The sequence below is a fragment of the Rhinopithecus roxellana genome, chromosome 14 (assembly GCF_007565055.1).
Source record: "Rhinopithecus roxellana isolate Shanxi Qingling chromosome 14, ASM756505v1, whole genome shotgun sequence".
In the NCBI taxonomy this organism is placed as follows: domain Eukaryota; kingdom Metazoa; phylum Chordata; class Mammalia; order Primates; family Cercopithecidae; genus Rhinopithecus; species Rhinopithecus roxellana.
Window position 1 is genome coordinate 52,649,344 of NC_044562.1, and position 27,121 is coordinate 52,676,464.

General features: G+C 38.2%; 1 protein-coding gene across 1 annotated transcript in view; it reads left to right on the forward strand.

The window, feature by feature from the left end:
- The first annotated feature begins 837 nt into the window (after nt 1-837).
- CERKL (ceramide kinase like) overlaps nt 838-27,121 on the forward strand; it is a 123,415-nt gene continuing 97,131 nt past the window's right edge. Inside the window, exon 1 of the mRNA XM_030916114.1 lies at nt 838-1,075. Coding sequence (XP_030771974.1) covers nt 838-1,075 — 238 coding nt within the window. The remainder of the gene's footprint in view (nt 1,076-27,121) is intronic.

Consider the following 27,121-nt stretch of genomic DNA (forward strand, 5'->3'; position numbering starts at 1 on the left):
GAGAAAAGGGTGAACAACCCCCCCCCCCCGCCCCCCGGGGTCTTCTCCTTTTCCAGGTGACACTTCTTTATAGCAGTGCGTGAAAGAGAAGCCCTGCTGCCTGTAATCTCCCTCAAGGGAGTGTAAGATCCAGGCAAAGACAAGATTGCAGAGGAGATACCTTGGGGGAAAGTAGGATCCTAAATACTTACACCTGGAGGCACTTACCTTTAATACTGAATTTGTCAGATGCAAATTTGTCTATGCAAACCAGGGCCTTATTTCCAGCTTCCCCTCAGGAGTTTTGGGAAGTGCGATAGTACTCCGTAACAGGGTTGCAAAGCACCACCTCTGCTCGCCAGGGAACCCTCTGGAAAGGAGGTGGAAAAAGACGCTTCCACCCTTGCAACTCAAAGTGTGTTCCTTGGCCAGCGGGATCCATTACCTAGTATTTTCTTAGATATGTGGTATTTGGGGGCCAGTCCCACACCTATTCAATAAGAATCTCCATCTGAACAAGATGCCCAAGGGATGATATGCAAGTTTGAGGAGCGCTGGTTTAACTTGAGGGTAACGAAAAGTGCGAAACCGTACTTTGCAGGAGCAGCTAGGCGGAGGGCGCCACTTATTCTTCCTCTTGCAGCCGGGTCTTTTTGTAGTGAGTGGCGAAGCGGGAGGCTGGCAGGCCAGGGTGCTGGACTGGGTCAGGCGCGGCCCCGCCTCCCTCCTGGGTCCTTGCCCTGCGCGCCGTTGCTGTGGCAGCGCAGGACGCGGCTAGAGCTGGGGCTGCCGCGCCCTCCACCTCCTCTTCCAAGGCCTCCCGGTACCCCTGGCTCGGGCCCAGCCTGCGGCTCCGCCATGCCCTGGAGGAGGCGCAGGAACCGGGTGAGTGCCCTGGAGGGCGGCCGGGAGGAAGAGGCGCCCCCGGAGGCTGCCGCTGTGCCTTCGGCGCTGTTAACGTCCCCGCAGCAGACGGAGGCGGCGGCCGAGCGGATTCTGCTCCGGGGCATCTTCGAGATCGGGAGGGACAGCTGTGACGTGGTACTGAGCGAGCGAGCACTGCGGTGGCGGCCCATTCAGCCCCAGCGCCCAGCGGGTGAGTGTCAGGCCCTAGGCGTCTTCGCCTCCCTCCGCGCCTCCTCCCTCTCCCCGGCCCAAGGCCTGCCACCCGCGCGCTTTCGCTCCACCCTCTCCTTCTCTCTCCTCCACTCCCCAGGCTCTCCTCACAGCCGGGACAGGCTACCGAATCCCCAAGTCGCCGCCGCTTCCTTCCCAACCCGGAACTCAAGCCCCTCGCCCCACCTCAGAACCTCCAGGGATTCATTTCGCTACCTAGCCTTCTCCCGCCTCCGGGACCTTCCCCGGACAAACGTCACACTCAGCTTTTGTTCAGCGTCTCAGCAGAAAATCTTAAGCCCCAAAGGGGAGGTAATTTACAAATGTGAGAAGGTCACCTACTCCGCCCCTCCAAGTTGAAAAAGTTTTAATCCATCAACTTTGATGGTACATTGAAACTATAAACATTTTACACATTATGCATACACAAGAGTTCTGAATCCAACTCTCATTTTGCTGACTTGAAAATGTAACCCCAGAGCTTTGGGAGCGTTTCTGTATTTTTTTCTGCCCCTCACCTTCCTTGCCATTGTCAAGAATTAAGACATCTTCAGGCTCAGGCTAGAAACTTTTGATTTTTAATATTGACCCTAGAATATTGGATCACAGTTTTGCGATACTTAGTTACGTCAAGCGGTTTGCCCACGTTTGCCTTTTATTGACTTAAAATTTTAGTTACCTAAAAAAGTTAGAATGCTGTAGTTTACAACAAATACTTCGAGTCTATTTTCACGTCTTAGTCAAATAGCTTTATAAACTTACAGATAACTTATAAAGACCATTTTACAAGTCTTGTAGACTTTCATGTAGTCTTATTTCTAAGTCCAAACTCGAGAAATACTCCCCATTGTTGAATTAGTTCAGCTGTGAGTGGTGAAAGAGATGAAATGGGGGAGGAACTACATCAAGGTTACTCTACTTGCTAGGAGATGACTTGTGGGAAACGGAATTTGGTATTCAACCTCTTTTAACTAAATACAAATTTATGAAATTAAAAAAAATTGCCTTCCCCTGTTGGAAAACAAGACAGAGTGTGCTATTTATGTTACAGAATAGAAAGACTCACTGTCTTCAAGTTTCTTAAAAGTCTAACGAAATGAAACCAACTAGCCAGGGTCTCAGCACTGGTTGCGATTGTGAATTCTGCCTGTGCTGCATGTGCCATGGTCGCTCACTTCATGAAAACAGTCTTTGACCTTAAAGTGTTTTCAGTTGTTCTAAAAGCCAAGGTGTAGTATTTTCTTGAACCGTTTAAGTTAAAAGCTAGGGATATAGCTATAGAATTATTTGTAAGTCTTTCAGGCAATTCGAGTTATGCAATATAGAAGTTTATAATTAGAATTTGGATTAGCCCAAAGAATCAATTTAACCTACAATGCAGCTGAAATACTATAGAATTAAAATGAGACATTGTGCAATAAGAGGTCATACAAACCAGTGTTGCAGTATTTGTGTACAAAAAAGCAAACAATGACATGAGAAAAATACTGTTTTATATTGAGCGATGATTAAGGAAAAATAGGTTTAATTAGCGCACCCCTGGCAGTAGAGTTCTAAAATACATCTTGATAGATTTGTAACTTTAAAGGTTGTAAGTACTGATTCTTTGTTTAATTATACCCTAAAATCATTTGATTGTCTGTCTTTTCCTTCAAACAGGTGTACCCTTTTTTCTTTGTAATTAAGAGCTGGTACTCAAACTACTTTGGGCCTGTAAAATTGGGGGCACAGAAGCCTAGAGCCTTAGTAAGTACTTCTATTTATGGAAAAAAACAAGAGATGTTTTGTTTAGGTAAAATATAGCCAGACGTGGTGGTGCGTGCCTGTAATCCCAGCTACTTGGGAGGCTGAGGCAGGTGAATCGCTTGAACCTAGGTGATGGAGGTTGCTGTAAGCCGAGATCATGCCACTGCACCGCAGACTGGGCAACAAGAGTGAACTTCCATCTCAAACACAACAAACAAAAACAAACACTGGGAAATAAAAAGGAGATATTAAGAGATGATATATTTAAATATTAGAAGTACTCACTGTTGTTGAGTAAGCTTAGATGTGAGTGGTAAAAGATTAAATGGAAGAGGAGCTACATCAAAGTTACTGTACTTGGGAGGACGTGATGTGGTAGGATGTGGTGGGGAGAGAGCATATCCATTGCTGATTGGCAAGTGACTGGCTGCCTCAGAAAAGGATGAGGGTGGGTAGGGGAGGTCACTGGAGATTATTTTAACATACCTATATTTTCAAGACTGCTTAGTTTTTAAACCTCATAGTACCTTAATTGTTTTCACTGATGAAATAAAATACTATGTGATCTTTTTCTAATTTTCCATCTTAAGTAATGAGCAAAGACATTAATGTATTTTATGAAGACTTTGACTGCCAAAATTGGGACAAATTGATGGTCTTTTTGGCAGGGTAAATGAGCATAACTGTAGTAATTGTAGTTCTTTTCATTGGGTTAAGGGGTGACCTGGAATAATGGACGTGTTACCCTTCCCTATAGAAGTGAGACTTTCGAAAAGAGGCTATAAGTCAAGTTGGGAGGCACAAAAGTATCAGCACTTTTTGGGGATCTTATTTTTTAGGTAGAAAAATATTTTAAATCAAACGTGTGATGTTATGCATGTACTTCTTAAGCACATTAACTCAACCAGATCCAACAGCTGGTCTAATAACTTTTTAATTGTTTAAAAAAAGTTAATTGACACATTGTAATTGTACATATTTATGAGATACTATTTGATGTTTTGATATTTATGTTGTACAATTATCCGATCAGAGTAGTGTTTCCTTCATCTCACACGTTCATCATTTCCTCACATGTTCATCATTTTGTTGTGGGTTAGAACATTCAAAAGACTCTTCTAGTTATTTTGTAATATACAGTATTTTACTGTTAACCATAGTCACCGTACTATGCAACAAAACCCCAGAATTTATTCTTCCTACCTAGTTACAACTTTGTGTCTGTTGACTAACCTCTCTCCATCCTTCCTTCTCCCCTCCCCTTCCCAGTCTCTGGTAACCACTATTCTAAGCTCTGCCTTATCTGTATCAACCTTTTATAATAGAAAAAGATTCCACGTGTGAGTGACATCATGTGGTATTTGTCTTTTTGTGTCTGGGTTACTTCACTTAACATGATGTCCTTCAGGCTTATCCATTCACAATTGACAGGACTTTATTTTTTTGTGACTGACTAGTATTCCATTATGTTTATATATCACATTTTCTTTATTCATCTATTGTTGTATGCTTAGGTTGATTCTATATCTTGGCCATTGTGAATAGTGCTGCAATAAACAACGGGAGTGCAGATCTCTTCAGCATAATGATTTTATTTCCTTTGGATGCATGCCCAGTGGTGGGATTGCTGGATCATATGATACTTCTATTTTTGATTGTTTTAGGAACTTCCGTGCTGTTTTCCATAATGACTGTACTAGTTTACAATAATACCAACAGTGTGTGTTCCCTTTTCTCCATATCTGTGTCAATGCTTATTTGTTTTTGTCTTTTTGGCAATAGCCATTCTAACTGGAGTGAGGTGCATCTTCTTGTGGTTTTGATTTGCATTTCCCTGACGATTAGTGATGTTAAGCACCTTTTAAATGTACCTGTTGATCATTTGTGTGTCTTCTTTTGAGACCTGTCAAAATATTTTGCCCATTTAAAAAATCAAGTTGGCCAGGTGCAGTGGCTCACGCTTGTAATCCCAGCACTTTGGGAGGCCGAGGCAGGCAGATCATGTGGTCAGGAGATCGAGACCATCCTGGCCAACATGGTGAAACCCCGTCTCTATTAAAAATACAAAAATTAGCTAGGTGTGGTGGTGCGTGCCTGTAGTCCCAGTTACTTGGGAGGCTGAGGCAGGAGAATCGCTTGAACCCGAGAGGTGGAGATTGCAGTGAGCTGAGATGGTGCCACTGCACTCCAGCCTGGCGACAGAGGGAGACTTCATCTAAAAAAAAAAAAAAAAAAAAATTGTTATTATTTTTTCTGTTGAATTAAGTTTCTTATATATTTTGGATTTTATCCCTTTGTCACATGTATAGATTACAAATATTTTTCTCCCATTCTGCAGCTGTTTTCACTTTGTTAATAGTTTAAGGTGCAAAGGTTTTTAGTTTGATTTAATTTTATTTTGTCTGTGCTTTTGAGGTCTTATTTTTAAAATCCTTGCTCAGCTCAGTGTTGAGAATAATTTCCCTTTTTTCTTCTAGTAATTTCATGGTTTCAAGTTTTACATTTTAAATCTTCAGTCTATTTTGATTTTTGTATATGGTGAGAGGGAGGGGTCTAATCTCATTCTTCTGCATGTGAATATCTAATTTTCCTAGTACCATTTGTTGAAGAGACTCTTTTTCCCAGTGTATGTTCTTAACATCTTACAAATATCAGTTGGCTATTGTAGGTGCAAAAATGTATTTCTAGGCTTTCCGTTTTATTTCATTGGTCTGTCTGGTTTTATGCTAGTTCCATGCTGTGTTAATATAGTTTCATCGTATATTTTGAAGTCAGGTAGTATGGTGCTTCCAGTTTGGTTCTTTTTGCTCAGGATTGCTTTGGCTATTTGTTTTGTTTGTGTGTGTGTGTGTGTGTGTGTGGTTCTATATGAATTTTCAGATTGTTTTATTTCTGTAAAGAATGGTGGTGTTCTGATAGAGATTCCATTAAATCCATAGATCACTTTGGGTAGTATGGCCATTTTAACAATATTAATTATTTCAATCCATGAACATGGACTATCTTCCCATTTATTGATGTGGGAAGATAATTTCTTTTGTCAAAATTTTATACTTTTCACTGTAGAGATTCTTTCACTTCCTTGGTTGTTTATTTCTAGGTATCTTTTTAAAAAAGTAACTACTATAAATGGAATTGTTTTCTTGATTTTTTCACATAGTACAATATTAGTGTATAGAAATGCTACGGATATTTATATGTTGATTTTGTGTCTTGCCACTTTACTGAATTTATTCTAACAGTTCTTTTGCGGAGCATTTTGGGTTTTCTATCTATAAGATAGTATCTTCTGCAAACAGGGACAGTTTGACATGCTTCTTTTCAATTTGGATGCTTGTTATTTCTTTCTCCTGCCCAATTTATCTGGCTAGAACTTTCAGTAGTATGTTGAATAGAAATTGTGAAAATGGGCATCCTTCTCGTTATTGATCTTAGAATTGATCTTATTATTGATCTTTTCCCATTCAGTATGATGTTAGCTGTGGATTTGTCATATGTGGCCTTCCTTGTGTTGAAGTGTATACCTTTCATCCCTAATTTGTTGAGTTTTTAATCATGAAATGATGCCAAATTTTGTCAAAGGCTTTTTCTGCATCTATTAAAATGATCTTATGGTTTTTGTCTTTCTGTTAATATGATGTATCACATTTACTGATTTGTGTGAAACCATTTTTGCATCCCTCTGATGAATTGCACTTGAACATAGCAAATTATCTTTCTAATGTGCTGTTGGATTTGGATTGCTAATATCTTGAGAATTTTCTGCACCTGTGTTCATCAGGGATATTGTACTATAGTTTTCTGTGTTGTATTATTATCTGGTTTTGGAATTAGGGTAATGCTTGCCTTATGAAATGAGTTTGGAAGTATACCCTCTTTCAGTTTTCTGAAATATTTTGAAATGAATTGATATTGGTTTGTTTAATGTTTGGTTGAGTTCAGCAATGAAGCCATTCGTTTCTGGGCTTTTCTTTGATGAAAGACTTTATTACTGATTCAATTTCTTCACTTATTATTGGTCTGGTCAGATTTTATATGTCTTCCTAATTTGATCTTGGTAGGTTGTGTCTGGGAATTCATTTTTTTCTGTGTTATCAAATTTGATGAAATTTGTTGAAAACTAACTCTAAATTTTGTTCATCTTTTGAAATTATTTTTAGTCTCAATTTCATTTGTTTCTCCTCTGAGTTGAATTATTTCCTTACTTATACCAACTTTGGGATTAGTTTGTTCTTTTCTTTTTTCTCTTTTTTTAAGATGGAGTTTCGTTCTTGTTGCCCAGGCTGGAGTGCAATGGCGCTACCTAGGCTCACTGCAACCTCTGCCTCCCGGGTTCAAGCAATTCTACTGCCTCAGTCTTCCTGAGTAGCTGGAATTACAGGCATGTGCCACCCTACCTAGCTAATTTTGTATTTTCAGTAGAGACGGGGTTTCTCCATGTTGGTCAGGCTGGTCTCAAACTCCCGAACTCAGGTGATCCAGCCGCCTCGGCCTCCCAAACTGCTGGGATTACAGGCGTCAGCCACCGTGCCCAGCTGATTAGTTTGTTCTTGATTTTGTAGTGTCTTGAGGTGCATCATTAGGCTGTCAGAAATCTGTTGTCTTTTTTGATAGAGGCATTTATTGCTATAAACTTACCTCTTAAAACTGCTTGTGCTATGTTTCAGTATGATGTATTTTCATTCTCACTTGTCTCAAGAAAAATTTTATTTTCCTTTTTAATTTCTTCATTGACCCATTGGTTGTTTAGGAGCATGTTGTTTCCATGATTTGTGAAGTCGTCAGTTTTTCTCGTTGATTTCTAGTTTATTTCTTTCCTTCTTTTCTTTCTTTCTGAGACAAGGTGTTGCTTTGTCTCTCAGGCCCAAGTGCACAGGCACAATCTTGGCTTAGTGCAACCTCTGCCTCTTGGGCTTAAGCAATCCTCTTACCTCAGCCTCCCAAGTAGCTGGGACTACAGGTGTGTGCCACCGTGCCTGGTTAAATTTTTGTTGTTGTTGTTGTTTATTTGTTTTGTTTTGTTTTGTATTTTTAGTAGAGAGGGCTTTCGCCATTTCACTGTGTTGCCCAGGCTGTTCTCAAACTGCTGGGCTCAAGCAACCTGCCCACCTTGGCTTCCCAAAGTGCTGGGATTATAGCCATGAGCCACCATGCCTGGTCTGATTTCTGGTTTTATAACGCTGTGGTCAGTAAAGATACTTGATATTATCTTAATCTTTTAAAATTTGTTAAGACTTGTTTTGTGGCCTAACATGTGATCTGTCCTCAAGAATGTTCCATGTGCATTTAAGAAGAATGTGTATATGCAGCTGTTGGATGGAATGTTCTGTAAGTGTCTGCTAGGTGCATTTGGTCTGTGGTGCAGCTTAAGTCCAGTATTTCTTGATCTCTCTGTGTGTGTTTGTATATGTATGTATGTCTAGATAATTTATTCATTATTGAAAGTGAGCTGTTAAATTGTCTTACTATTATTGTATTGGAGTTTATCTCTTTAGATAGAATATTTGCTCTATATATCTGGGTACTTAGGTATTAGGTACATGAATGTTTATAATTGTTATATCCTGTCGTTGAATTGATCCCTTTATCATTATATTATGACCTTCTTTGTCTCTTTTTACAGTTTTTGACTTAAAGTATATTTTGTCTGATATGAATATTGCTACTCCTGCTCACTTTTGGATTCTGATTGCATGGAATATCTTTTTCCATTTCTTCACTTTCAGTCTGTCTTTAATGGTGAGGTAAGCCTCTTTTAGGCAGCATGTAGTTGAGTTTTTCTTTTTTTCTTTTTTCCAGTCATGCAGCTACTTTATATCTTTTAATTAGATAATTTATTTACATTCAAGATTTTTATTGATAAGAACTTATATCTGCCATTTTGTTAATTGTTTTCTGGTTGTCTTGTAGATTATCAGTTCTTCTTTCTTTCTTGTTTACCTCTGTGGTTTGGTCATTTTCTGTGGTCCTAAACTTTGTTTCCTTCTATCTCTTGTTTATGTATCTCTTGTAATTGCTTTCTTTGTGAATACCATGGGGCTAACATAAAGAGAATTGTAGTTATAATAAACTATTTTAAGCTGATAACAAGTTAACTTTGGTCACATAAAAATACTCGACTTTCCCCCCCATCCCTAATTGGTGTTTTTGTTGCCTTTATTTCTTTAGCATGTGTTCCTTAGCCATTGTAGCTGTTGTTGTTTTTGACCAGTTTTACTTTAAACCTTCATCTAGAGGATTGAGAGATTTACACAGTAACATGATATCACTGGGGCTTTCTGAGTTGGATTTATAAATTTACCTCTGTTGAAGTTTATACTCTCACATGTGTTCGTGATAGTTACCATGTTTTTCATTTACAGCTGGAGCACTCCCGTAAGCATTTATTGTAAGGCTGGTGTAGGGGTGATGAATTCCCTCAGCTTTTGCTTGTCTGGGAAGGCCTTTAGTCTCCTCCAGGATAGTTTTGCTGGATATGGTATCCTTTATCCTTAGCTGATAGTTTTTTTTTTTTTTCTTTTAGCACCTTGAATAAGTTATCCCTTTCTCTCCTGGCATACATCAGTAATTTAAGGTTACTGATGAGAACTCTACTGATAGTCTAATGAGGATTCCCTTACATGTAAATTGATGCTTTTCTCTTGCAGATTTTAGAATTCTTTGTCTTCAGCTTTTGACAGTTTGTCTATAATGTGCCACAGAGAGAATCTTTTTGGGTTGAATCTAATTGGGAATCTTTATGGTTCCTTAATCTGGATGTCTGTATCTCCCCCAATATTTGGGAAGTTTTTAGCTATTATTTCATTAAATAGGTTTTCTGTGCCTTTCTTCAACTTTTCTCCATCTGCTAGTTCTATAATGCAAAAATTTGTTTACTTCTTTTTTAAAACTTTGGGTTATTTCACAAAATGTATTCTCAGATTTTGAAATTCTTTCTTCTGCTTGATCTGGTCTGTTCTGGAAGCTCTCAATTGTGTCTTTTATTCACTGCATTCTTCAGATTTCTGTGTTTTAAATGATAGATCTTGTTTTAATTTCTCATTTTATAACTTTCCTGATTTCTTTGGGTTGTTTGTATTCTCTTGTATCTTGCTGAATTTCTTTAAGATCATTATTTTTAATTTTGTTTCAGGCATTTTATAAACACCCTTTTCTTTGGGGTCTGTTACTAGAGACTTACTGCGTTCCTTTGGCGGTGTCATGTGTCCTTGCTTTTTCATGTTTCTTGTGACATCTGCACATCTAGTGGAATAGTCACATTTTCCAGTTGTATGCAGTAGCTTTCATAGGGAGAGACTTTTCTTGTAGGTGGGTCCTAGAGTGTTGATTGGGTATGGTACATTGGCTTTGGTTTGGGGTGGATTCAGTAGCATGGTCTCTGTGTAGTTTCTTCAGCTGTAATCTTCATCAGCAATGTCTGTGATTGCCTCAGTGGCCTAGGCTGCAGGAGTTTTTGATGGTGTTATAGTTTTGGTAGGGACAGGTGTGTCGTGATAGTTGTCAGGCTGGACTCTTGCAGGCTGGGAGGGGTGACAGGCTGTCTTTTGGGCTCCCAGGGAGGAGAAAGTATGATTTTCCGGTTTTTTTTCTATGTTTATTTAAAACTTTGTTGTCTGGCTCACAGTGTTCTCTATCTAAAGTCTGGCCAGTGGTGGTGGTCATATCGCAATCATTACAACTTCAGATTTTCTAGACCTTTTCCATTTTAGTGACTTTCAGCCTTCATTCGTTTCCATTCATGACCACAGAATAGATGTCATCTCTATTGAAGGCAAACTCATCCCATCCCTTCAGCTTCATCTAGAAATTTGCTTCATCTGTTACACTTTCTTTCTTTGGTTTTTAGCCTTCACTTCTACCGGCTTTTTCACTTAAGCACAGAGATATGTTCAGGACTCTCCCATTCTAACAGTCCCTGCCTTGATCCTACCAGCTTCTGTCTCTAGCTGCTACTTGCTTTTTATTTTTATTTTTTTCTTACTTGCTCTGATAAGCTGCTAGAAAAATTGGCTTACTCTCACCACCTCCATTAGTTTACCTCTTAATTATTCTTCAACCATCTGAGACCTGGCTTTGTTCTTTCTCTGCTGAAACTCTTCAGGCAAAGATTAGCAGAAGTCTTCTAATTGCTCAATCAAGTGGGAACTTTCAGTCCTTATCTTTCTGTATTTCTCCTTCATTTGACTTTGACTTAACTCTCTTGGTTTTTGTAATACCACCAGCACCTAGTTTATCAATCTCCCATGGGGACTTCATTCTATCTGCCTGCCAAATGGTAGAGTCCCAAGGAGTGTGGTCTGATCTGCTGTTCCTCATTACATGCTTTCTGGTCAGCATTGCCCACTGTGGTTCTCATCTACCATCATCCACCTCCAGGAGTGCCATAAATTTAGTAAATTTACAAGAGAAGCATTTTTTATTGCTCCATAGACTGATCTTTTGTTCCCTATCATGGTTATGGAACTCACTATTCAGCATCAGCTGTCAGAATATTTAACTTTGCTATTTAGGTTTGTGTAAGTTATGAGACAGTAATTAGGATAACTAGAATTAGCTTATAGCTTATGTAGGATAGATCATAGAATTGTATATGTAAATAGTGAATATTTTGGCTTAATATGTGAAGGAGTATTTAGGAAGCTATCTGGAATGTTATCTAAGCCAGGATTCTGAAGGTAACTCCAGCTTCACTGTCCCTTACTCACTATTTCTAAACACCCACCAATCCTGCCTACTTTATTTACTTAGTATTTCTCCAATCTACCATCCTTCTCTGACCAATCACTGCCCTAACTCAGGCCTTTATAATCTCTCACTTGACCTACTCCTTCACTTCCTTTGAACCTGTGCACAAATGTTAGCTTCTTAGTAAGACTTTCTCTGATCACCTGTATAAAATTCCCATCTGCTACATCCATCCTGGTTCCCTGTATTGCCTTATATTCCTCAGTGGCATTTATCATCTTGTATATTATATGATTTCTAATCTCTGTCCTTTCTATCACCACCCCACTTCAAGATGGCAAGAATTTATCTGTTATATTAGTGACTGTCCTAATAGGAAAAAAAAAATGGCACATTTATATTAGGGTAACTTGAGAAGAATTTTTAAAAGTCAGTATTTATAAAGGTGTAGATATAGAGATAGTGAAGTACTCTTGGGACTAGTAATAATTGGGCAGTTGATACCATTTTTAAGCCCAAAAGGGCATAGTGAAGGAGCGGGTGCCTGAACCTGGATTCAGAGAGGCTATGTAGAAGAGGCCACTAGGCAGGAGCTGTGGCCTTTGCCTCAGCTTGGCTGATTACCTCCCTAATCCTCACTAATCCTAAATTACCCAAGTTCCTTCTTTTCTGGCCCATTTCACAGTCCAAACCCAACTTTAATCCAGAGGACAAGGGGAGCACTTGATGTAGTCCGTGCAGTACGGCCTCCCAGTGCACAGGGCAGGTGGAGGGTGGAAACTAAATCTACATGGAGGAGAGGGAAGGTATTCAGAATATCTTTTTTCTTTACTGTCAGCACCTTGAAGAGTGCCTGGCATATAGATAATATTTGTTGAATGAATGAATTTGTTACTGCTTTACTGGCCGCATGAACTTTAGTTTTGTCTATTCTGTTCTAACTTGATGACTACATTCCTACATACTTGATACCAACTCCTCATCAGCTACAAAAGCAGTATTCCCCTCTCCCCCTTTTTAAACATTAAAACTCTTTTAAAAAACATTCTTAAATGCATCCCCAATATATAACAGATAAAAGTATAGTAAATGATCCCAAGTCTGTCCGCTTGGGTTCCCTCTTTGCCTATCAGGAATGTGACTGTCTTGTTTGAAGCCCACTGAAGTAGAAAACGGGATGAGAGACACATTCTTCAATGTAGCATAAGATTTCCATGCTTGGCTCCTGCCTATCTCTGCATCCTTATTTCTCAGTAGTTTCCTTATGTTTTACTATCCTGTAATTGAAAGAATTACAAAACTAGTTCTCTATACACGCTTTCTTTCTGTTCCAGCTGCTGGGAATTAGCTTCCTTTGTGCTTTTTTTTTTATTTGAATGATTACATGTTTACATTCATTAAAATTAATGAAGATTCATTACAGTTGTTTTCTCTTTAGGCATAATTGGATCTCCTATACTGAGACATTGAATGAAACTTTGTTTTTTCCCCATTATATGTTAAGCTCCTTGAGGTTCTTTTCAACTTTGCATTATTTCAGGATTTCTATCGTTAAGAGTTAAGGTTGGCCCACTTCTCTGATGTGAGGTTCACGGCAGGAAGGTTCCATGTCGCTCAGCTGCAGAGTAGAAAATACTGAGCAGGGCATAAATTGGGATGCTGCCATTATAATATAAACTGTGTTTATAAAAGGACATCATCAATTCAGAAAATACCTTTTTCATTGACTGCAATGGTGCCTGGTGATCTTTCTATTACAATGTTAAATTATGGTCATTTTAATTATAGAATCATACATGAGTTTATTTATGTTAAAGTAATTATCAAGCTAGCTGTGACCTATGAGAAAAATCCTGAAGAAATGACAAAAGGATCAGGTGAGTGTTTTTGAAGTCAAGTGTGAAAAGTCAGACCACTCTGGGTCATGGGACCCTGCCAAGGCAGAGCAGGTCAAGTGCTGTGCCCAGTGGGACCAGCCCCCAGTATGGTGCCAGGCACTGGGTGTGAGAAGCCAAAAATTGAGAATACACCTCAGAAAGGGGACAAGGACAGATACCACAGACTAATTTGCGTTTTTCATGATTTAGCCCTAAGGTTGTGCTGATAATGGATCAGATATTTTCAGAGTTCGGTATTTTCAAAACCATCACTGATCACCTGTTGGCATTGTTTTACATCTCAACCAAGGACACACTTTTGGGACATTTGTTTAACAAGTGGTAAGCTTTTATTTGAAATGTTCGATTAAAGCAGAAGAGTCAGGCATTTTTTGTGCCTCCCCAAAGAAAGGTTTGTTTACTGTCCTGTGTGAATAAATATAATGTCATTATTTCCCATAAGGGAAAAGCTGATGGGGAGAGTAATGGGTAAGGTTAGGCAATCTTAAGCTCGTACAGTAGTATGTTTAAGAGTGATCAGTTTAGGGATCTCTGTGACAGAGATGCCAGCGCTCACAGTGCTATCTCATGTTGGAAATGTGTCTCCTCCACTTTTCCTCAGTCCTCTGAAATGATGACCCTTTAAGGATTGACAGATACTATACATATTTCTGTGCTGATGTGTGATTTGTCTGAAACAAAAGTTTCACATAACAATTCTTACCATTGCCATTTAAGAGTCACTCTGATATGTTCTGTTTTCATTACAAACAAATGCTCATTATGATTTGTGAAATTAACTTCATAATTTCCTAATGGCTAACACCTTGAAGTATGAAACGCGCTACAGGATCTTTTATAGCTTTCCTCCTCCAGCTATCTGTAATCTGCTACCATCTGTGGTGTAGGAAAGATTTCAGCAGTGACCACTGAAGGCCCTAAGATCTTGTCTTAACAAATAGCAAGGTGTGTAACGGACTTTGGACAGGTTGTTTAACACATCTGAGTTACAGATTATTCACCGGCAAAATGAGGGGCTTATATGATATTGTCTCTAAGTGCTATCAGTTCTGACCACCTATGAACTTTCATTTTAAAGAAAATACCTATTTCTATGGCCTTTAGGCATTAGGGAATTTTGTCAAATTAAATAAATCTCAGTAAGGTTTGATGGTCAATGGGGCCCACTGTCTGGTGTGTGTGGAGGGGTGTTGTATTTTACATCAGGAACTTCACAGCCCCTGAGAAATATAGGTCAAAGCCCTTTGCTCCCCTTACTCAGCTTTAGGGCACAGTGTCTAGAGGTGGGCAATCGCTTTGGGGTAGGTATTGTCATTGGAAAGGAAGAAACTATTTTCTGGAAGAAAACAATTGGTTGAGGCTAGCTTTAAGCAGCTGTTTCATAATGGACAAAATGACTAGCTCATCCATTCTTCATTTATTTCTCTGTATCCTCTATCAAATTTCTGAGTAAAGATTTTACACTATGCTTGATTAGCGTTCAAATATTATGTTTCAAAGATTTTTAAAAAATAAAACTAGGCTTTCAAATCATAATTATGGCTTATAACTCTCTTTTTCATATACTTACTATCTCAAGTTACCAATTTCATGTTATGTTTTTGCAAAAGAGTATTCCTGCCACAACTCAGCTCAGCTCAATCAGAGCAGTGACTAGAAAATCTGAGAAAGCTGAGCTTCAAAATAAGGTCTGGAAAGTGTTTCTTATTGTTACAAGAGAATCAAAATGATTTTCCTGAGCTTTAAGTTTATATAAGTATTTACTTGAAACTTAGCAGTGTAAAAGATAATGTGCAAAAATGTGAAAATGAGAAAAAACAGTTTCAAAACAAGAGTTAGTGATTATGTGAGACTTAGCAGAGCAGAATATAGTCTAAGTATTAATCTGTCTAAGCTGTTTGGGAACAGATGTATGTGAAACAGATACCCGGTGTTCTGTTGTGTACACCCCAAGTGAGACATCTGTTGGTAGACCGTGTGGTCAGAAATAATGGAAGCAGGGGTTAAACCCCAATATGACCTATTACTCATGTGAATTATTGAAGGACTAATTACTCAGTAAAACATGATGCTTTGATTCATCAGTCTACACATTAAGAAAAAAGCCTCTTTAGAAAACAATTCTGTTCCTAAGCTGTCAAATTTGAGGAAATTTTTAAAAGATGGATGCAAAAACTCAAATTTCCATAGTAACTGCAAATACTGTCTGCTTATAAAGTTTTAAAATGTTTTGACAGGTCTACTAATTTATCATAAAAATAGCCTCAAAGGTTTTAGCTTTTTGTTAAGGTAGGTTAGGTCTCACAGAAAACAAATGTAGAGTGAATTTTCTAAAGCAGGGCTGTCCAGTTAGACTTCCTGAAATGATGGGAGTGCACTGTGTCTGAACTGTTCAATACAGTTGCCACCAGTTACATGTGGCTATTGAACAGAAGCATGGCTAGTGTGACTGAGAAACTGAATTTTTAATTATATTTAATTTTCATTCAATAACTGCATGTGGCAAGTGGCAACTGCATTGGACAACACAGCTCTGACACATGAAGAGTTGAAAATGTTTACTTTATTCCCAAGCTTTCATTTTAGTCTTTGTTTCTACATAGAAAGGAAGATAATAGCTTTCAAAAAATGAACCTGAATGTAGAACTGGTGTGGTTATGCAATTTGAGCTGCCTATTTAAAGATAAAGCAACTGAGTTGAAAGATTTCAAAGTGGCAGAGTCCTTTAACATATTTCATGGGCTAGGCATGGTAGCTCATACCTGTAATCCTAGCACTTTGGGAGGCTGAGGTGGGAGGATTGCTTGACCCCAGGAGTTTGAGACCAGCCTGAGCAACATAGCAAGACCCCATCTCAGGGAAAAAATGTGTGTATGTATATGCATACATATATATATATATATATACACACACACACATATATACACACACATATATAAACATATTTTGTGTGTACAAAAATATTTTATGTGTAGATTAGTTGGTTAATAGTAAAGTTGAAGTCTTGTCTATAGAAATCATTGTATTTTTCATGGTCATTGTGCTACATTGTTTGAACTGAAATTTGGCAAATTCAATCTGTTTCTTACTGCAAGAATAGTACATAGATTTGAAATGGCACCCCTCTTAGTCTGTGTACTCTGACCCTGTGAACGTCTGGAAAGTGCTATTCCTAAATATACTGTGACCACATGGCACCATCTGAAGGCAAACACTTTTTAAAACTGATCTACTTTTGTGGACCCGTCCTCTCTCTCTTTCCTGCACCCCCCATGGGGCCCTTTGGGGCTGGAACTGGCACAGAACTATTCCCCTAGGAGTAGATTCATTGAAGCCAAGGGACATGCAAATTGAGAATCAGATAGACTGGACCAAGGTCATTAAACCAGAGAGGTCAATCCAGATGGGGTTGTCCAAAGTAGGAAGTTCTGAAGTGAATTGCAGGGATCTAAACACAGTAAAGCTAAAGGAATAGAGAACCAGGGCAATGGATATAGAGAACAGAGCAATTGAGTATGCAGGAAGATGCTATTACTTAGACTGGACGTTTTTGTACCCTCTGTAATTTGAGAAAATGGACCATCCTTGACTGGGCACGGTGGCTAATGCCTGTAATCCCAGCACTTTGGGAGGCCGAGGTGGGTGGATCATGAGGTCAGGAGATCGAGACTATCCTGGCTAACACGGTGAAACCCCATCTCTACTAAAAAAAAAAAAAAAAAAAAAAAAAAATTAGCCAGGTGTGGTGGCAGGCCCCTGTAGTCCCAGCTACTTGGGAGGCTGAGGCAGGAGAATGGCGTGAACCTGGGAGGCGGAGCTTGCAGTGAGCCAAGATGGCGCCACTGCACTTCAGCCTGGGTGACAGAGCAAGACTCCATCTCAAAAAAAAAAAAAAAAAAAAAAAATAGACCATCCTTGTTGAAATGGTCAGGGATGTAGTAGATATAATTCATTACAGTTGTGTAATCTCAGCACTATGCATAACCATATCGCTTGTTATCCCACCTAGCCTGCCACTTGATTGGGTTATTAGATTACATTTCAGACATTGACAAGTCTACAAGCATCATTAAAATCCTAAACACAGACTTCTTTAAAGCCTTCTGACTGTATTCCTGCCCAAGTTTTAGAAGTACTATGCCAATGATGGTAGTAGTATATGCTGAGCAAGTGAGTTTTGATTGTGTGTGTTTGCATGTGTATGTGGGTGTGGTGAGCACTGGGAAGGAACTCTCAGCCATGGCTCTAAATGCTCTTGTGTTGGCCAAAATCGGTATGAGCTAGGAGGAGAAAAACAAAGGAGAGAGAAGCATGAAGTTGAAGGACATTAAACCATTTGCCAACTTTTGACATGCAAACCAGAATTTGAGGAACCTTAGTGTAATGGATGACTGAATTCAGAGGTAGACAGGCAAGCAGGAAGTTGTAGTTACCAAAAATATTTACCATTGGTGAGCATCTTTGTCATTGGCATGGTGTTATGAACTTATATTAAACCTAAGGGTAAGTCTAAAATGATGAACCAGCTGGCATCAGGGAATTCCCGTGTCCATTCCTAGATTTTCATTAGAAACAGTGTTCTGGAAACTAACGCTGCTGCTACACAGCAGTGCCCAGTGCTTGACTGAAAATGGTGAACACTTATATTTGTTTACTCTGCTAGGTTCTGTGCTAAGTATCTTACCTTGTTTAATCTTAGCAAAGAAACTATATAGTCTAGATAGGATTTTTATCCTTAGGGCGTGGAGGTGTTAAATAACTTGCCCAAGGTCATAGTAGTAATGCAGTTGCTGGGGTTCAAAGCTAGGCAGTCTGACTCCAGAACCTGCACTGTCCCCATTAGGTTATGTTGCTTCCCCAGTCAAGCAAGCAAGAATTCCCCCTAATGCCATCAGGAGTCCGACTGACATCCGAGTTGGTGGTAGTAAAGCATCATGGTCTGAACCAAAATAATAAAAACCTTTGAAACAGCATTGACTTCTTTCAGGCTTTTAAGACAGTTCCATCATCAACAGCTTATTCCATTTCTCTGGCCACTTCCAATTTCTGAACAAATGAAGAAAATGGGAGTGATAAATTGGAGTTTTTAACAAGTTTTTTTTTTTTTTTTTTTTTTTTTTTTTTTGAGACGGAGTCTCGCTCTGTCACCCAGGCTGGAGTGCTGTGGCCGGATCTCAGCTCACTGCAAGCTCCGCCTCCCGGGTTTACACCATTCTCCTGCCTCAGCCTCCAGGGTAGCTGGGACTACAGGCACCGCCACCTCGCCTGGCTAGTTTTTTGTATTTTTTAGTAGAGACGGGGTTTCACCGTGTTAGCCAGGATGGTCTCGATCTCCTGACCTCGTGATCCGCTGGTCTCGGCCTCCCAAAGTGCTGGGATTACAGGCTTGAGCCACCGCGCCCGGCAACAAGTTTTTTTAATCCAATATCTTTTCATGGAAACCACCAAACATACCCAAATGTAGAAATAATTATGTAATAAGCCTTCATGTTCAACCCTAAGAGGGGCGAGGCTCTATGTGACCCATTACTGAGTTTAAACAGTTTTCAATTTATGGCCAGTCTTATTTCGTCTATACTCTACCCACATCCCTTCCTCCCTTGGAATGACTGAAGTAATTCCTAGGCATCATATAATTTCATCTATAAGCATCTCAGCATGTATCTCTAGGAGATAAAGATTTTCTAAAAAATCATATTACTACTCTTCAAATTTAAAATAATCTTTATAGTTTTACATAGCCCGTTAGTGTCCAGATTTTCCTGATATTTTCTCTTTTAATATGTCAGTGTTGAAATGAGGTCCATATTACAGTTGATGGCTATGCCTTTTAAATTTTCTCATCCACAGATTCTTCTTCCTTTTTTATTCCATTCAATTTATCTTTTGAACAAACTAGCTTGGCCTGTAGTTTCTCATCGGCAAGAATAACCTTCAGACTGGGATGCCATCACTCTGATACCTGTAAAGGGGATGAGGCAGACTGGGGAAGGGAGAGCCTCAGAGCATGATCACATGTCACAAGGTCTTTGCTTACCTAGGGTGAGGACTTGGGAAAAAAATTGCCCATTAGGAGTCCTGCCTTGGGCAAAAGTGGCCAAACTGAAGCTGTGCTGTCACAGGCTGTGGGCTGACTTGGAAATGGACCTCAGCTCCTCTAAAGTTGAGGTGGAGCTTGAGGGTACCAATCCCTGGTGGCCATTACAATGATAACTACACTCATTGCCATGGCATGGCAAGTTTCTCCTCAAAGGTAGATCCTAGCATCCACCATGACCAGTGAGGGTTTTTTTTATTGTTATGATCACTATAAACTCAAGGATTTAAACCTATTAAATATTTTTCAATTCACAGCAATGAATATTTTTACTGATCTTCAAATTGTCACAATTTTGGATTTTTAGACCAATGGGAGACCCTTCATCTTGACTTCTGAGTTCTTTTGACATTACCTCAGCTGTCTGACAGCTTCCCTGCTTTCTGGAATGGCAAGATATTCCAGGTTCATCTTGAAAATTTCATGCTTGAGATACGGAATCGAGCTCATTATCAGAGGGGCCTGCTTCCTTTTACTGGGTAGTGGTATTAGAGACCACAATTTGAGAACTAAGCAACATCATTGCTAAAACTTCCCCTACGTGTACCTTGTTACTTAGGTTTTTCAAAGAACAGAGCTAGAAAATATGTTGGGCTTTTTTGTTTTGTTTTTAAAGAAAAAATCTATCATAGGATTATGCTGATACTTCCAATTCAAGTGCAAGCCTAAGCTTTTCACATTTTCTCTTTTCTCCTACCCTTAAAGTCCTGATTCCTAACTGTAACAACATCATTACTCATTTGCTTTCTTTACATTATATAGACACAGTAGAGTAACAACACCAGAGCTGCCAATCAAAAGTATAATTGCTGAAACCCACTTAAGATAGTTCTGCAATTTTTTTTTTTGTTCACAGAGTGTACACTACTAGGGAGGTGTAGTCAAATTACTATGTTTTAAAGACACTTGGAATAATTCATATCTGTGAAGTTATACCCCCAACGTATTTGTTTTTTCTACTGTTTCGTTTTGCTTTTGATGTTTAGGCTTTTCTTTTTAAAAAACAATTGTATAATTACGTGAAATACTTATATGGTTCCAAAGTCAAATCTACTGAACAAACTATATTCTGGGAAGTATAGCTTTTATCTGTCTCCCTTCTATGCTTTTCCTCCTTCCTGTAGGGAGGAAAGCTTATTTGTTCCTCAAAGCTCTGGGTTGTTCTTTTATTTTATATAAGTAAACATGTGCATATATTCTTTTCATTACCCCCACAGTACCCACCTACTTAAACACATGTACCATGTATATGTTTTTCCACCTTGATTTCTTACTTAACAATATGCCCAGAAGATCACTCTGTAGCGCTTTACATCGGCACCAAAATCCATTATGTACTATCGTTTATTGAACTCTCTGTTGGAGAAGTTTGGATTGTTTCTAGTCATTTTTGTTATCACAAATAGTGGTTTAATACAGAACTTTTACTTTCTGTTTTTTTCGGTATGCTTTTAGAATAGATGCCTAGAAGTGAGATTGCTGAGTCAACAAATGTGTTAATAATTTTGCCCAATATTATGAAATTCTTTCAAAAGACTTGTGCAGCTTTGCTTTTTAAAATCATTTTTGTAGAAGGGCATCTATTTCCTGAAGATTTCTCCAGGAGAGTTTATTGCCAAACTTTAAAAAAAACCTGATACATAATAAATGATATCTCAGCATAGTTTAAATTTGCATTTTTCTTATTAAATCATTCATGTTTTTAGCCTATTCCTCCTGACATTTAGGGGGCACCAATTATGGGGTCTCTGGAAGGTTCCAAGATGCTGTAATCAATTTGACATGATTTCCGTCTTAAGATATTCACAATCTTCAGGAAGATATATTGACAAAAGAATAACTACATGATCTGTTTTGTGTGCAACTTAGGTGGTAGTTACAGAGCGTTATAAATGCACATAGAGAAATAGGTAAAGGAGAAAATCATTCTGTTGGGTGGGCCAAGGGGGAAGTCAGGAAAAGCTACAGAGAGGTTCAAGAGTAAACTTGAATGTGGGCCTTGAAGTATGATTAGGAGTCAGCAAGACAAAGGAGCAAGGAACCCATTCTAGAAAAAGAAAATTTTGAAAAATCTCAAAAAAAAAAAAAGGATGCTTTGTCCTATTTGAAAAATAAGAACGTTGTTTTGTTTATGGGGGAGATGACAGTGCTTTGTTTTTAGTCAGTAGTTTGTACAGCACTTTGCATAGCCAGGAAATTGGCGTCTCAAACTGAGAGTTGGGGAAGGTGTGATAAAGGCTGGGCATTAGGTGAGATCAAGTATTTGGGTTTTTTTTTGTTTTTTTTTTTTGTTTTTTGTTTTTTTTGATAAAGTAGGTAGCAGGATAGATTATAAATGGGCTCCACACTGAGGAGTCCAGTGTGATGGCTGATCCAGCAGATCAGGAGGCAGTGGCTGCAAAGCAGGGGGAATGGCGAGGTAAGCCTGGATGCAAGGGATATTGTCAAAGACAGAATTTGGAGGATGTGAGGCTTAAAAAGGAAATAAATAATAGTGATGCTGAGATTTCTAGCTTGGGCAGTGGGATAGTAGACACTGTGCAAATTAATTTTTAAATCAGCACAATGAGAAGCATCTTATTTAAAATATATTCTACCAAATCTTAGCATCAGATGTGCCAGTGACTAGCAAAATGTGTGAACAGAAGAGAAGTAGCTTGAAAAGTGCACAAACTGGAGAAATTGCTCCTGAAGGGACTGTAAGTTGAACCCTTTTAAGCCTATGATCTGTGTTTTATGAGCCCTAGGCTCTTTCCTTCTGTATCCTGTTTCTTATTAGAGTAGAGGCTACTTAAAAATAATCGTAGTTTAAAGCTCTCTATTTTCAGAAAATATTATTCATTAGATGTTAGTAAATAATGTAATCTTTGTACATTCATAATTCTGCATTATTGGAGTGTAAAAGTCCGTGAAATAGGCATTTGTAAATATGTCAATTTTTATCTGTGGAAAATAACTGCTCATACCATTTTAAGCTTAAAAGTTCATTTACTTTTTAAAATATCCATGTTGATATTATTTTGTCTAGTACAAATAATTAATATTTACCCCAAATTAAGCCTTTAAGTTTACTAAATGTTACAAACATAATTCAAAGCACTGTTTAGTGTCCATCTGTGCAGGAAAAATAAGATCAATACAATTGAGCAGCTGTTAGCATGTATTGGTTTCCTTATATTTTAAGTATGTTTTCATGTTTTGAAGGTGTAAAGGGATGACAGTATGTTTTGTTGTGGTTTTCATCATACAGATAAAAATTTACTACAGTTGAAATCTTGGTGAACATAATACACTTTAAAAGTTCCATTCCTCGCCCATTTATCTGGATATTTAAACACAGTAAAATAAATAACATGGAGACATTTTTGTCATGTGATTTGATTTATGTTTTTTAAAAAGTAGAAATAAATTTCTCTCTAAAAGTTATTTTTATTTTTTAAATTTAGCATTTTTCATATTTGAGGAACAAACACTATGTCTTGCTACCCTGGCTTCTGAACTAAAAACACATCTGTCATTTTACAGGTTGTTATAATGTTTTTCATTGGGATCAAACCTACTCTGGAAATATCTCATGGGTGAACTTTATTTTTATGAAATGTTCTTGGCACTTGAAGACCTTCGTAGGTACATGCCAGACTCATCTTGCATCCAGTTCTTCTGCATGGAAAATATGTGCATTGAGATTCTAAGTGCCTTTTCAAATTTGACCTTCTTAGAGAATAACATGAGTCCCAACAATTAGGAAAACTATGGAATGCCTTTTGGCTTTGACTTTTCAAAGATTTTTAGTCAGTAATATTTAATTAGCATTCTCTGTGTACATTGTACATTTTTGTGTGATATGACTAGTTCCAAAGGAATATTCTAGAAGATCTCAGCCTTCTGCTTTTGAAGGTGATAATATACTACTAAGTCATGCATTGCTTTACATTAAAATAATGTTGCAGCCATTACTTATTGCTTAACTAGTGGGTATAGGACATCAGGTTGAAATAATTGATTTTGAAGTGAAGAATTCTTGTTTATATCTTAAACTAACCAAGTATGTTCCTTAACTTTGAGAATAACAATGATCGTTTTCATTATTCTTGAGTAGACTGGATAAATCAGAAAACCCATGTTAGGGGTCCCTGTAAAAACTTCAGTCTTATTTGGTAAGTGTTCCTCCTTTATAAGAGTTTCAATAAAATCAGGTAAATTTAAACTCTGAAAATTCTACATACTGTCTATCACGTTCAATTTACTGTTAAACAATACTATGCACTGGAAAATATTTTTTTTCACCTTAATGAAACCACTGGTCATTACTGCTGCTACTGATGCTCTTTTGTCTGCACATACTGTTGCAACATAATGTGTTGTGCATTTGATACGGATATTATCATATTGCCATAAGGAGCTGCTATTATTTTAGACACCAACTGATTCCATGATAGTGTCAGATTTCTTTAACATATGCTTATGTTTTTGTACAAATGACCCCAAGAAACATCTGCTAGTTTTGTGGTGGTATCTACTGTTTCTTTTTTAGAATTTGACCTGTCAGTCACTTTTTAATGTGAATCTACAGTATTAGAGTTGTATTCCTTTCTAGTTTTTATGTTATTGATATTAACAAAATTGAGTCAATTTTATGGCATAATTCAAAGAGAAACTGAAGCTGTCTATGGATGTTATTTTAAAAATACCCTTTTCATCATTGTGCCTTTAACATTTTGTCATTGGTTGACACTTTAAAATTGAAAAGTGCCCTTTTAATGGATCTTTTAGGTTCCAAAATCTTAAGTCGAAAATTTCTGTCTATTGGTCCTGAAATTACTCTCTGAATTTGATAAGTATGTAGTACTTGTGGTGTATCCTTGGTCAGTTTATATCATGTGCTAATTGCTAATCTTACTTAGTTTCTTCGATGGGTGTGTGAGGACAGGCAAAGAAAAAGGAAGTGTAATTTCTATAAAACTGAAATCTTTACTTCATGGAGATTAGAGAATTTCCTAAATAAAATAAGCCACTCATTCTGTTGTAGTTTGGATCCCTTCTTTTACTTGCTTTTCATGATCTTGACTGAGAAGCAACAATCGAGATTTCCATTGCCCGACACTTTCTCTTCTGCTTTTCTGTTTGTTTCTCTTACATTTTTAAAGATAGCTGTTTATTCAAAAACAATATGAACTTCTATTTATCGGACTTAAACCTGGAACATCAACAAAACAAAGAACAAACAAAACTATCTTTCCAACTTTATTTTATTAGAGGATGCTATCAATACAATTTTGTATTACATTCACACTTGATACCAAACCTAAACCCAAGAAAGTGTGTCCTGTGTTGCAGCATATCCCTCTGTTTAAGATAATAACTAGAACAATTTACTTTTATTTTCTACTCATCTGCTCTGTGCATCAGCTGTTGTCCTCCCTCAGCCTCGAAGCATGTCATCATTTTCATCTCCATGCTCATTCAGTCATCCTTGCTGCTCTTAGTCCCCCTTTTGTCCCTTGGGTGACTTATGTCATTAGGACAACCTTCTGTCCCCACTTGGCTGAAACTGAGCTGAGGCCCTTGCCAGTTGCATTAGGTGTGGCACCTTTCATGGCTCAGTTTGGGTCTCTGTGATATCTGTGTGCCTTCTACTCCAAAACTCCATTCTGCCAGAGGTGGCAGGGTGACTGGAAGCTTTAGTTTCAGTGACAAAACCCAAGCGTGGCTATGCTGAGTGTCTAAGTAGCTTTCATTTAGGCCTTAGATGAAATAGGAGAGTCAGGTGCCTCTGTGTCCCTTGAGAAAGAGATTTCCCTCAGCTGTCTGGGCCCAGCACTCAACCATTGAAGTGAGCTGGTTAGTATAATTTCCCTAAATTGTTGTTTAGTTTCCCTATGTGTAGGACTGGAGTAGGACAAAGTAAGGGCAGTCCCTAGTGACCTTTCTGCCTCCTGAGGAGCAGGCCATTTACTTTCAGTTGTAGCTTCCCATCTGTCTGTCCCTACTACCCTATCCAAGGCCCTGGAGGAGCCACAGGATGAGGAGATTCATGGAAAAGGGCCTTCAGGTACTGGGTATATCTGGAGTAACATTTAAAGTTTAAAAGACTCTTTAACAATTTTCCTCTGATACTTATTACTGCCTATACTGGTTTAGTTTTAGTACAGTAAATTTTGTCTATCATGGGGGTGAAGAAAATAGAAATATTCACACTAACTTTGTATGGTGCTTGGTATGATACTCTGAACAGGTGCACCCATAATTGTTTACTTGATGTTCTTTTTAATAAGTCAATTATATCATGGGAAATTGAAGAATAGCAAAGTTAATTTGTTTAATCATTCTATGGGAAATCTTGCATGCTCGTTCACTAGAGGAACATTGGGTTTCTTCCTTAAAGGACGAGGCTTTGTTTTGTTTTTAATAAGACACACTCTTTATAATTAAAACAAAATCCCAGTGTTAAGGGATTACTGTTTTAAATAATTGGATTTCTTTCCTTTGTTTCTCTGATCCCTATATATGAGAAAAAAATCTAATGGTGTCTTAGGATAATAAATATTTCTAGATTAAAAAGTTATCTTAACCACTGACAGTTAATAATACTTCTCAAAGTTTGTGGATGATACAGAATGTAATGTAAGGTTGAGAATTTTAGATTTGGAAAAGGCAAGGATACAAAAACTAGTGAAAAACAACAAACTGGAAACACTTTTAAAATAGTGATGTATTTATCTTTGCAATAAATTATTCAGAGATATAAATAAACTCACTATTTACATAGTTTTATTTAAATTTGTCCTCGGAATACTAAATTTAGTACTATACATTTTCTTCTTTCAGATAAATGCTTTCCTGAAAATGGTATTTTCATATCTACAGATGGTTTAGTTTAACAATGGTTGGGGTAAAAATGACATAGGGAAGCAAAATGTGAGAGCCCAGCCCTGTTACCTTTAGAGAAACTCTCAGAATAAACTCTATTCCCCTTTCCTTCTCTTTCCCCTTTCCATACTCAAGAGCCCTTTTCTGAGTCTCTTAAGTCATGTGTGGGCCTTGGAGAGGATAAATAGCAGGGTGAGTGCTAAGAGGGGAGAGTGCTTTGCTTGAGGCAAAGTTTTCCTCCATATGGGACCTTCCTCAAGCCCTCCCTTCAGACCCCTTAAATGAGAGCAAGAACTCCTAGGACAGAGGTCATGTGGAAAGTGGCATTAGCACGGAGGAGGGTGGTGTGGAGGGGTGAAAGATGCAAAAAGCAGCATTAGCATGGGGGAAGGTGGGGTGGAGGGGTGTAAATGGAATGAGAAGTGAAGTGGTTGAAGGGCCATTTTTCTAGTTGACCTCTGGGCTTTGATGAACCTTTTCCAAAGGACCTGTTTCTCCACTTAGCCCTGGGCTAATCTTGACTCTTAACTTTCCAGGTGTATAGTTATGCTGATTTCTCCTGGGTTTGGAAGCTCTGAGGAGCGCTGGTTCTAGTTCAATCACAAGACCTAAAGAACAAGAAAAATAAAACAATTTTTTAAAAAGTAATTAAAAAATACTTTTAAAGAACCAGTGAAAACTTGAGAGTAAAAATGTCGAAGACTTGAGAAATTTTCATCTTTACCCTTTG